The sequence below is a fragment of the Stegastes partitus genome, unplaced genomic scaffold, assembly GCF_000690725.1.
Source record: "Stegastes partitus isolate 25-593 unplaced genomic scaffold, Stegastes_partitus-1.0.2 Scaffold709, whole genome shotgun sequence".
Classification (NCBI taxonomy): Eukaryota; Metazoa; Chordata; class Actinopteri; family Pomacentridae; genus Stegastes; species Stegastes partitus.
The window spans coordinates 51,483-64,933 of record NW_007578440.1 but is presented as its reverse complement, the minus strand read 5'-3'; the positions used below and the strand labels follow the sequence as shown (position 1 = coordinate 64,933).

Sequence of the window (13,451 nt, the reverse complement as noted above, 5' to 3'; positions counted from 1 at the left end):
GTGTGTGTGTGTGTGTGTGTGTGTGCGTGTGTGTGTGTGTGTTTCACAGGCCCTTTCTTGATTTCACTGACAAGCAATCAGTTGGCTTGATTCCAGATTTCAGCGTGCCTGCGGTGTGATTAGAGTTAATTAAAGAGGATGTCTGTATATATGTGGAATAACAACAGCACGTGGAACACACAGGTGTGCAGAGATATATAAATTTGTGGATTTTTTCTCCGATTCTGCACACGCTGTCAGGTGTCGGTGTCAGGGACCAGCAATAGATTAGTAGTCGGGGATAAGGGAGTGAGAGAAGTAAGCGAGGGCAGCCTAGAAGATCAATCAGAGGTCTCACCTTTTCTTTCATTTCTGTCAATGGAGGGAACAGAGAGCACAGCCAGCACCTGTCTACTGCAGGGACACCATTACTGTATAGACGGACACGCTGACAGAGACAAAGAGGAGGGGATGGAGACGATGACCGGGAAATCATTCAGAAACACAAGAGGAGGAGACCTGGAACGAACGAACTCGCCGAGCAGAGAGAGAATAAAGCGTTTAAACATGGAATAAAAGAGACAGAGGGAGTCTGCTCTCAGGAGACAGGCACGGTAAAGTTGTGTTAAGCTGAGATCAGAGAGGGGGATCAGTCCATGTATCCTCTGTGTGCTGAGTGTCATGTTTTTTTGCAGCGGGGAGTCGATAAACTGCCGTTCTCCTTCCCTCTCACACACACCACTTCTGTGTTCATCCCGGCAGAGGGAAGCTGTGGCGTGGTCGGCCGGGTTAATATCCAGATGAAGAAGAAATACTGTGTACTTAGGCTGACCTTTGTAGTAAATTGTTTATGCAGCGGCGATAGTTCTTTTCTGTTTTATTTATGCAAACCAATAAGTGTTCTGTTTGGCATTAATTACACAAATATGCCAGGAGAAAGCAACCATTGGAGACAAAATATGCCCATGCTCGGCTACTTAACACGTATGTCCTCTGAACAGGATGTAGAAAGGCCTTGAAGTTGGGCCCGGTGCAGCAGTAATTCCTTGAGAAATTATGTATTTGTTACGCAACCCAGCGAGGAATCCCGTGAATGGCCGATATTGGAGCGTTTTACTATCGCGTCACTTCAGATGAAGTCCAGTTGGCTGCTTCTCATAGTGCCCCAGGTTACACTGTGACACGTCCCCATGCCAGAGTGGAATATAGTTTGGAGGAAGTAGACTACATCATTTAGCAGGCTGTCTGCCGGCTGCAACATCATACCGGCGTCTCCTAGCAACCGGTTTAGAAGAAGGGCTCGCTCAGGCAAAGCTTCAGTTCCAGCTGGTGATCTCTGAGGAGTGTGAGTGTGTGTCCGCGTCCGTGTGTGTGTGTGTGTGTGTGTTGTTTCGGTGTGTGTTAGCTGGCTGGGATAATAGATGAGTGTTGTAGAAATGAGCGTGCTGGCTCAGTCCTGCAGGGTAGATCAATATCAACTATACATTCATCTCTAATTACCACAGCGGAACTTAGGAGGGATCTCTCTCTTTCTCCTTCCTGCCCTCTTGCTCTCGTTCACCAGCTCTCCTCAGTGTTTTATTTCATTCTGTCATTATCGCCCACTGACTTTTTTCCCTCTACTTTTAAATCTGTGTGTCTTTCTCCGATTTTTTATTTCAAATTTTACAATCATTTATTGATATGAAGTGAATAAAAATGTGTCTGCCCAAACACCTCGGTATGGTACATTAGTTACAGACCAATATTTTCATAATGCAATTCCTCCACCTTTGTATCAGTGTGCTTTCTGTGTGCGTTTGTAATCTTTTGCTCTCGCCCTTTCTCGCTTCTCCCTCTATGCACACTTCACTGTATAATTTATAACCCGAGAACATAAAACCCTAAATACCTCACTGTGCTATATGGCCCTTTGTCCTTTCTGCTCTCTTTTCCAAGACTCCGCAGACTCCACAAGCTCACCGTGATGACAGCTCGGCTTGTTTTATGACAATATCTGACTGATTTAGACCCCATTCTTTCTCTCTCTGTCAGTGCTGAGCATAGGGGAAGGAGGTTTCTGGGAAGGCACGGTGAAAGGGAGGACAGGATGGTTCCCTGCGGACTGCGTGGAAGAAGTTCAGATGAGGCAGTTTGACCCTCGGCTAGGTAAGACATATACATACACACTGAACACACACACACGCATACATGTGCGTACTGAACACTTTGTCACAGATCAGCAGGCTTTGGTTTTGATGTGAGAGTCAGAGTGCTGTCCTTGGTGCTGAACTAAGTCTTGTGTGTATTTGATGTAATTGTTGAATAACTGTAAATATTTTAAAAAATAGAAATCTAAAATGTACTGAATAAATTGTTTGAGAACTATTGTTAACTTTTATTAAAACAGTCGTGATAATCCGACCCTTAACAATCTGAAAACTTTGCTATCCGACAGGTTTGTGGGAAAAACAAACAGAACAAATGAAAAACAGCCTTAACATACCGACAGCCTTGGATTCCGACTCCGACATGACATTTTATAACACTGTATTATCTAAATTAACAATCCGACAGATTGGCTACGTTCAGACTGCAGGACTTAATGCTCAATTTGGATTTTTTTGTGAAATTCAATTTTTTTGCGAGTTAAATACGGCTTGTATGTGATCTGCTGTGTGAACTTCATACAACCCAAAAGTGTCCCGCATGCACAGAAGAGGACACGACGACATCACACACAGTGAGCGTGCTCAGTGTTTATGGAAGTAAACACGGATGGCGGCTGCCACCGATGGTGGAAACAGAAGTGCGACTGCTATCCTAAACTAGCATCAGCAGCCAAGTACTGCCTGTGTTTTTCGGACACTTCCACCCCGTTGGAGCGCTACCCCGGGGTGGAAGTGTCCCCCCCACCCACCGCACTGAATATTTAGATATTCATCATTAATTGGGCCTGAATATCCAGAGACCAGAAAGTGCTATTTGGAGCAGCCCTACTAGTTATTATAACAGCTATGAACAATAATTAACAACAAATGAGCCTTCCAGCATCAAGCCCTCCTTGTATCTCCACCTCCGTCTTGACAATCCGACAGCCTCGCTATCCGACATAAAAGAAGGTTTTACATTTAGTGTCGAATTATCGAGTCACGACTGTATTTTATTGTGAAACGTCCTGATCAGTGTTTTGATTCTCTCAAGCGTTTTCTATTTTCAGTCTTTTTAATTGGCCACCTGTGTCAATTACAGAAATTCCCTCAGTGAGATAGCTCTCATCCAGCTATCCCCCCGCTGCCTCAAATTAAATATTGATTTTAATGATAAATTCTAAGAAGGGATTTTAATAATCAGGAAAATACTGAACAACAGAGCCGAAAACAGCAATAGCATCTGTACATCCCCGGGACGTTTACATATTATCATACATAATATGCATATAACTCACTTCTGGCAGTGCAGACGTACTTTTATTACTAAATGAGTCACGTTCAGGGCAGCGAGATGTTTGAGTAGTTTGGACACATCAGTAAAACGCCTTCAGCAGCCAGTTGCTTGTTGCTGCGTGTTCGTCCTCTGCTCTGTTGTCACACGTTTTCTGTCCACATGCACAATAAAGGCAAGAAATGAGACAATTAACAAGAGGAAGAGTGGACTTAGAGGTGGTTTTAAGCATTTCTACTTCAAGAAAAGCTTGTAAGTTAAAGAAAATTATTGCGGATGTTGAAGTTACGTGTCGTTTAGCTTTTTGTGACATGTGCAAAAAGCCCATGTCAATTACCAAACCATGAAAAAACAATAATCAACTGAACAACATAATTCGTTTGATGCAAATTTGCATCTCTCACTGAAATCCTGTGGAGCTCTGTAGTGTATATTCAGCTGTTTTATCATTATCAATAACATATTCCCACAATAACGAACAAAGTCAACCGCTTGCCTGGAAAAACAGCAACAACATCCGTCTAAGCGACTAGCAGCAGTCTGTGTTTAAAGCTCGTCTTTCCCTCTTCATTAGTTTGCGTTTTCCTGCCATGCCGACTGCTGACGGTCTTGAGCTTTCCACCAAAGATTGTCAAGCTTTTAGGGGCACTTCATTAGAGCCTAATTAACTGCAGGTGTCGTGGAAAGGTCGAACAGTTTACTCTGTCTTAAAAACATGTAGACAAGACTCGCGTCAAGGGGCCGTTGTTCAGGAGATTTAGCAGCAAACTGTCGGTAAACATCTCCGAATTCACTTGTTTGTTTGTTTTTTATTTAAAAGTTACTTTTTTAGAGGTTTTCAATTTCTCATAATTAGAAACTTGCGGTATAAAACAGCTGGTGTGTATCAAGCACTCACACACACACACACACACACATGCGGTACTAATGACAATTCAGTAATGTGAAGAGTTGTTGTGTTTTTAATAAACCCACAACTCAAAAGAAAACACAATCCACCCACACTGTTAACGCCCGGTATCATCAATCTGTGAGCGTTCCAGGAACTATGTCACGACATTTTGTAAATTTCGTTTTCGCTGTAACCCCGTCGCCGGAAGCCGTCTCATCCACTTGTACATCAGTTTATTTCACGCGGCGTCTGTCAAGAGGCGTCTGAGAGTTTCAGATGTTTTATGGAGGCGAATAAAGGAAGGGTGCTTAACCGGTATTAGCAGAGGAGCTGGGGGGGTTTTCAGACAGTAATGGCCCGAACTTAAAATTGCTTAACATGGATTCTTATATGATATTATTATCTGTATTCATTTAGTTTAATTTCATTTTATTTTGTCATTAATTATTCATTCATTCATTTATTACACCTGTCCCTTTGGTTATAGATTTCTTCCTGTATTTAGATTTTTTTTTCTCTCTTTATCAGGAAAATCTTCAAGCTGGTAAAAATTTACGTGTGCTGTTAGTATATTGTTTGACATTAATCACATTAAAAAAACTGAAAAGTAGTTTCCACTAGTGACTTGATTTCTACAAAAGCAAAAACGAACCTAAACCAGTGAGGGGCTGCTGCTGGAACTTCCAGTCCAGATGTAGTTTGTGCAGCCTCCATTATAGGATATATCCAAACATTTCCAGCGTATTTCCAATATCGCCTTTATTGATCTGCACACGCTTGTCCCAATAACTTGTACTTAGACGTTCTTTATTGTCATTGCACAAAAACACAACAGTGAATCTGGCAACGAAATGGCAACTTGTACTTGTTTGCAAAATTAACAAAAAAAAGGTTTGAATTCAGCCACTAAAACTCTGGTCAAAAAACTGTGTGTTTCTCCCCCAGTCAGCAGCACACCTGAAGAGTAATTACCCCTCCTCTGTTTATACTGTTCACGTATCACATTGTCCAATAAACCACCGGCCGTCATAACATAAGCTCTACACCTCAACAGACACCTAGACATAAACCATAGACTGTATAAAAGATGGACGTAGCAACCGGTCCTGAAAAATGAAACCAACCCGGAAGTGTCAAAAACCTGCAATATCACTACGTCCACTAGTCCTGGCTCCAAAAAGCCCTGGCTCCCATTGACTTGAATTGGAAAAGAAGTGATCACAGATCACGAAATACTGCATTCCTCCAGCTCACGATTTTTTCTTATTAGTTTTCATGGTCAAATCCAGAGATCAGGTGGTCAATCTGAAAATAAATCAATACTGAATTTTTAAAAAATCATCATAATTTTGCGGGGCAAGGGGCGTGGCTGGCTTGATTGACAGTCGGCTGCGACCATACAGAGGAAGGGAGCAGAAGGCGGTAAATGTGGGCGGGCAGAGAGGGCCCGCCTCTCAATCCGTCTGACCAATCGCTGCTCCTATGGCTCCGCCCCCCTCCGACGGTTTTTGCGTCACTGGCTCCAAAAATCCAAGATGTCAACCAGGAAGTAGCAAAACCCTGGCTTCATTTTCTTTAGTGCAGAAACCAACGGGTGACGTCGCGGTAGCTACGTCCATCTTTTATACAGTCTATGACATAAACACACACAAAAGTGGCTCTAACATCTTGTTTATACAACATTACCTAAAATAGAACCACAATGAATTAGAAAAAATATATAATATAAAATATGAATATTAAAGAAGTACAAATGATTGAACTTATCCAGGTTGTACCAGCAAACTGAACCATTGTTAATGTTATATTGACTACACAGAAAATACACAACCCAGAATTGGAAAAAAAATCAAGCAAAATATCATAAAAATTCCACATAACAACAAACCAGGCCCAGATTGGCGCTCACAAACAAAACGCGTACTATTTTATGTGCGTCCTTAATATACGCCGGCCATGATGACCCACGCCGCTGTCATAGATTTTAATGTAAACATTCTAAACATTGCAAACGACCAGTGGTACATCACGTTAATGTGGCCGCCGCTCCGTTTAGACTGTCATTTAAATTAGCAGATGGCACATTTGCTGTGGTCTCAGGGGCAACAACATGTGCAGCTCCGACACTGAGATTTAAACCCTGTGCAGCGTCATAAACAAGTATCACGAAAACCATCTGGTCATTGTGTGGAGAGAAGAAAAAAAAAAGTATAGGAAGATACTGCAGCAGGTACATATACTGGAAATGGGACAAGAGCTTTTTTTTTTTTCGTCATAAATATCACCCCCTTTTCCTTATGTGTTTGTCATGCATCTCCAGGGACCTATTTCTGGAGCAATTGGGGCATTTTCCCTTTTCAAAAGGGTTGTTGAGGGATTGAGGTTACCTCAGAGTAGGTGTGAAGAGATGAGAAAGGCCGGAATCTCTAAATACCCCATTTAAATGCATTGTGAGAAAAAGATAGGGGATGGTGGGAAAGAAAGGGCTAGATAGCTAGGGAGATGGATGGTGGAGCATACTCTAAAAGACAGCAAAGTGGAGATGGCAGAGCGTGTCTTTCAGAGAGGTGGAGAGCAAAAGAGGGGAGGGAGGGAGATGGGTCTGATATTGAGCCCCACTCACTCATAAATCCTGAAAAACTCAGAACCCTCAGATGCCTATTTCTCGGGGATTAAAAGTGTGTTCTGCCTCCTCTGTCCTTCTTCCCCCCCAGACTCTGTGTAGAGTTAGTTTTCTTTTTGTGTGTGCCGACAATTACATTTGCTTGTAATGATCCAAATTAAAGTGAATTATACAATGCAATATATTCGATATATCATTGATTAACATACAAATTTCTGAATCTACTGAGGCATTTCCGAGCTAATTTCTCCCTCATCCCCGGATTCATCAGCGGCGATGCGACGGGATGACACAATAACGTACACACCGGGAAAACGCTGAACTACACACAGAGTTGTTTATTTGAAGGCAGGCATTGAGGCGTCACTGACAGTAAGGGCAATATGTCTCAGCCTAGTGAAGCAGGAAAGACAGCCTTGTCTACAATTAAGTAACCCAAATACTATTGAGCGTGCTCTCTCTCTCTCTCTGTATGTCTCTATGTCTCTCTGCCAGTCGACATCACCCATGAGTCATGACTCTCAAAGTGGTATCTCTCTTTATCTATCTCTGCCTCCATCTCTTTTCTCTGCCAGGTTTGAAAGAGCAGTGATGAAGGGGGGGGAAGGAGAAAAAAAAAAAAAGGTGGAAGGGGTTGATGGAAAAAAGAAGCAGTCTTGGAGAGGGAACATGAAAAGGCAGGTAGAAAGCAGCAATAGTGAGACAGAGAATGAGAGAGAGAGAGAGAGAGGAAGCAGGTGACCATGTGAAAGAGGCAGTTTAAACCATCACCGACTCTCTTGGCTGTTATCTGTCACCACACCGCTCTTCTCTCTCTCAGCACGGCCAGAGCTACCCGCAGCCAACAGTTCATCTTCAACCAGTGCTCGCGGGGACACAGAGAGGGGAGGTGAGACAAAGGCAAAGTGTAGAAGTCAAAGGCACAAAGGGGGGGAAAAAATAGCAACAAGGAGCGACTGATAGAGAAAACGAGGGCGAAAATCAAAGACTATCGATCGGATTCATTAAGAGCACAATGAGTGATGCGGTGGCGAGCTGCTGATGTGTGTGAGCGGCGCGTTACTACGTTGAAGGGAAAACAGAGCCGCGCTCCCCGGGTTGCTGAATATTTTCTATAACCTTAAACAGCTGTTAAACCATAATCGATAAAACGGAGATGTTTTGCTAACACCCCACACATGCGCTGAGCACACATGCTGCCGGCCTCTATCGGGGGGTTAATAGTAGATGTTTACCCGTGGTAATGGAGGGGATAATGATGCGAGTATGAAATGCTCTTCCCTTTCTAATGATGTAAACAAATTGCCATGCCACTCGTTTTCAGCAATGCTACTGTTAATCTGCTGGCTACAATCTGTTGGGACCCTCTGGCCAAAACCCCCCCATGCTGCTATCCCCCCCTGGCAAAAAAAATCGACACACTGCAGCCACATAGACAAATTCCACCTAATGGTAAATGAAACAGCAATGTATTTTTACCAGCCATAATTTCCACTATATGGCCTTAATTTTTCTTTCTCAGCACCCTGTAGTGTTGAACGTCCTCAAGGAGCTGCACACGCGCGCACACACAGGATAATAATGCACATTTTTCTCATTGATGGGATAAGCAAAGCTTAAATATTTCAATGGCTTTATATCTTAACAAGCGTGCAAACTTTTCTTTCTTTTCTTTTCCTGCTCGTTCACTCCATTCCCTTGCTCTCCTCACATCGCGGCACAGTTGAATGACTCACAGCCGCATGAATCAGCCCAGTCAGATCCAGCCTGAGCTATTTTTAGCCTGCCCATTAAGAAGTTTTGGAGTGTGTCTGCACTCCCCTAGAATGCTTAAACATCAGTGTTGCTGCGGCAGCTGAGACTGACATGAACGGAGCACCAGCATGGAGGGGAAGGGTGGGAGAGAGAGAGGGAGAGAGAGGTGAGGAGCGATGGGGAGATGGCGCAATGGACTGGAGAGGGATCATACAGGAAGTCATCTGGTCAGAACTGTTCGCGCAGTTTCCCATTTGTTTCGCAGTTCTTCTCCACTCATGTCCGAGGTGCAAGGTCAATAGCTACAGTGATGGATTTCTGTAATTATCCGAGCCTGTTTATTGACAGTGGTAAAAAATGACACTGTTTGACCGTGCGGTATAATTCACTTCGGCTTCGTCACCCTAAAAGACCGACTCCGAGGGCCGGGCAGTTGTAAATACGGCTCAAGCTCGCTGCGTATTATTTAAATACGAGTACGGAACAGAAACACTTGTGCCATATTTTAGTATTACATTGGAAAAACATGCTGACAGTGCCTCATTAGAGAGCCATTCTGTTGCAGGCTGGGCAGAAGCCCCCCCCAGGGGAACGGGGGAGGCGATGCTGTACACATGCAGCAACATGTTCCGTGACTGAGAGATGAACTACAAAAGCTTGATGAGATGTGAAAAGATAGATGGAGTCAATGATTAATGAATCATGTCAGTTTGGGAGATGAGTGTTCTCGGAGCATCAGGACAAAGAGAAAGGACGGCTCAGAATACAGAACCAGAAGATGCTCTCAAAGTCATTGCGGAAAGAAAAAAACGAAGGAAGAGAATTAAATAATGTCTGCGTGTGCATTGGAACATATTTTTTTACCAAATAGCTTATGTATGAATTCTGTAACGGTGCATTTTTCATTTGGCGGTAGAAGTCGGTGAACAGCAGCAGCCGGTTCTTTAAACGTTCTGCTATGAAAATGAGTCGTTGGAGGTCAAGGACATCGGCTGCTGATCAGCTTCTTTTTTTTTTTTTTTTCCATTAAGAAAGATGTCCTGTCGTCTGTTTTGCTGTTGTCAGCACTTTTACTTTATTCCTTTTCATAAAGCGAGTATCAATAGTCCAAGTAGAACTACGTAGACTTTTGAACACGTCAGAATCTTTCCAGAAAAGGCTTAGAACGAAATGCAAGCCGCGTACACGCAGCACATACATCCCCGTGTGGAAGTGATTAATTCTGATAGTTAAAAGGAAAATTTAAGCTATGGATTAGTCTGCTAACACAGCACTGTCCTGGCAGCTGCAGCCCCTACTATCCATTTACCTTTCTTCCTCTCCTCTCTCGTGTCTCTCTTTTTTTTTCTCTCCAACGTCTCTTTTCAGTTTGTCATGTTATCAGCATTTCAAGGAGAGGTCCAATCTTCACCTTTCATGCCCAGACTGTCACCCTAACACGCTGAATATGAATGTTTTTGTGCGTTAACAAGGCCAGTCACACTGAAGACATGTTGGTAACACCTTCTTTCTTATCACACCTTTCCCTCTGGCTCTCTGGAAGAGACGGGACATCACCGTTATCCCCCTCCCCACTTTTATTTTATACCGTTTTTCTAAACCATGTGTGTTTAAAGGCTTAAGAGAAGAGCTCAGTGACACCTCAACAGAGGCTGTGAAGTGCAGAAAAAAAACTTGCATGCTTTATGAAGCAACATCCACCGACCAGGTTTACCACAAAAATAGCTATCATTTGCTCAGTACTTTAAAAAGAAGTATGTTTGCACAAAAGCATTTTTTGTTGATTATGTCTGGCCGACTGAACAGTTTGGAGAAATAAGCTTCTTCTGCTTTGACTGTGGCACAAGTGCATCATTTTCATTTAAAAGAGAGAGACATAATCTGCATTGGATTTTTTCTGATCCAGTCTAATCTAAGATCATAGAAACCAGAACGCTAAACACCAAATCCGTAATAATAATGATTTGAGCATTAAAAAAAAAAGTTCCCTCATCCCTTAACAAGCCTCCTTGGCCTCTCCTGGTCACTCCGTCCATCTGTTTTTGCTGTGATTTATTACAGCAGCAGTTCTACATTTAAGCATTCCCGAAGGTTAAACTCAGAAAGCTCATAAAATAACAGAAAAGTGTTTACCCTTCAATGACAAACTACTTCCAGTTAACTTCTCTCATGGTTTGGTAATTAGTCTGCACAGGCCCAGATTGCAAATCGCACAGTGAGTTCAGTCAGTAAGTCTCTGGTGACGACTTGTAAAATCCGGAGTGAGTATGCAAATGCTGACACGACAGAGCAGTGCGTGTGCATGCAAATGGACAGGCTGCTTTCTTTCTTTTTTTTTACACTTGTATGCTTATGCACACGCACACACTTTAGTTATTGTCTATATTCTGTGTGGAGTCAGCAGATAGATTAGCATAGCCAACTAATCCATCTTATTAGAAAGAGAGGGGGAGAGAGAGAGAGAGGGAGAGAGGGAGGGGGAGGAGAGAGACAATAAACCACAGGTTGGAAGACATGTCTTTGGTATTAAAGTTTAGCTGAGTCAGTGTTATAGACTGGCAGTTCAAGAGGAGTCCTGCCATTTAACCCTGTAAAAAAAAAAAATCTACACAAAGTGTCCTACAGTGACATATCTCAAGGTGTGTGTGTGTGTGTGTGTGTGTGTGGGTGTTGTGTTTGTTTGTTCGCCGCAGAGTGATGGCCACTATCTGTACTTTTCATCAGAAGTCAGTGGAGTGTGTTGAGCCATCTCTCTCTCTGGAGGACAGATCCATATCAAATCATAATAGATGGCAATGCTATTTGAACAATGAATCAAAGCTGAAGCAGGTCTGACGCCGGAGCAGAGACATATCACATTTGACAGCAGCTGCATTGGATGACAGCAGGTCACACGCACAAAAATAAACAAGCACACACACACACACACACACACACTCGCAGGCAGGTTACGGCGTTTCTCTGGACGTCACATCTGTTTTACGGCGTCGTGGCCGCTGCAGCTCACTACTCACCTGCACTTCCTTCATCTAATATGTAGACACAGTGGGTTGAATGACTCCGTTTACATAAACGCTTTTTCTGCCAACGACTGTGTTTCTCTGTCGTGCGGTGTCACGTCTAAAAACCACACACACACACACACACACACACACACAGCTCACCTGCTCGAGCTGTGAAAGAGCCCTTCAGACTAGACATGACTAATCGCACACCTATCTTTACACCATCCTTGTTGTCCTCTTTCCTCCTCCATGTTTTGCTCTGTCTTCCATCGTTCTTTGTCCCCCATGTCTCTGTAGAGTTGGGTTTTTTTTGCTTTTTATTTACTTGATTTGAAAATAAAAATAAAATCTCAGTTCAGTTTGAAGATTTGTAGCTACTATATAGGTCTTTTGCTTTTATTACTCTAAACCCCAAACGATTTCTGAGTGTTTTTTGCCCCCCTGTCACATTTTTATGCTGTGTCATCCCGTTTTTAACCACAATATAAACAGCACAAGCATGGCTACATGCAGAGAGAACTCAGAAATGTCATCTGTGCAGTATAGCCAAGTTATAATGGCACTAATTACTTTATTTTATTTTTAATTACACTATTATACAAAAACTGGGGAAAAGGGGAAAAAAATGCAAATCAACATATACAACATTTTTTCAAGTGCCCACAGGTGTCACCAATTCTTAAAAAAAAAAAAAGATGACTCTACATCCTATATACATTTTACTAATTAACTTATTTTCTTTGTTTCTGTTCTGTGTAAACACAACCTGCAGTTCAACTCAGTTCAGCCAAAATTCCTTTTTTTTTTTTTTCATGTGACTCTTGGTAGCAGCGGAGTCGTTAATCACTTCATAATTGCAAAGACGAATGCAAAATATTTGGTTTTTACAGAATCTAGTCAGAGCAAAAGGTTTATTTTTGTAGAATTTTTCAAAATAGAGAAATAGATCAAGTGATTTTGATTCAATGTCACAATTTTAAACTTGAGCAAAGTGTGACGACCGTGTTTGGATTCATTTCTGCTGGTTAATCAGTGCTTAAAGTTTTAACAGCTCAGTAGCCACCCATCTGCAACACGACTGCTGCTGTCTGTTTTTGTGTTCATTTGGAACTGGACAATAAAGACGTTACAGAACGAGAATGGTATGAATCACTAGAGCCAGAGGTGGCATTTATTTTGGAATGACCAGTTTTGGCTTTTGTTTAAAGCATGTTTAAAAAGAAAGAAAAAAAAAGCTGCACCGAGAAATATTAAACTACAATGAGAACCCTTTGAAGATTTATTTGCACAACAGGAAAACAGGCAATATAATGTAAATATAGAGGAAGCCAATGCATATTATATATATTCCTTAGCTATGGATGGAACAAAGGTCTCAACTGGACCCATATGTTTTATCATCAGTGACTCCCAACTACAGTTTGGTGCCAAATAGCTGGAATGGTAATACAGTTAGATGTTCTCACATATTGATGTGCTTAGAATGAGTCACGATTAGTTTAACTTGACCTCTTGAAACTCTCTGTTTCTCTAATGTTTAAAAAAAAGCAGCACTGAAGCAACAAGACAGTTTGTCTTAACATCTAAAGATTTATTATCTTTAGCTTAGCTAACATTGTGAGCGTTATTCTTTCACTGACGTCTATGTTGTCGTGTTTTAGAGCGGTGATATTTGATACTGTCATCAGTGACAACAATGCGGTGGTGTTGATGAGATGTTGGCTCAGTTTGATTGGCATGATTGTGGATGTGAGGGACGAGAGAGAATTGTGCC

The 13,451-nt window shown here is 42.3% G+C and overlaps 1 protein-coding gene across 1 annotated transcript in view; it reads left to right on the top strand.

Moving 5' to 3' along the window:
- The window catches only part of shank3a (SH3 and multiple ankyrin repeat domains 3a), a 185,339-nt gene that overhangs the window by 129,207 nt on the left and 42,681 nt on the right, over positions 1-13,451 (top strand). The window contains exon 13 of the mRNA XM_008291012.1: positions 2,014-2,127. Within this exon, the coding sequence (XP_008289234.1) occupies positions 2,014-2,127 (114 nt within the window). The remainder of the gene's footprint in view (positions 1-2,013; positions 2,128-13,451) is intronic.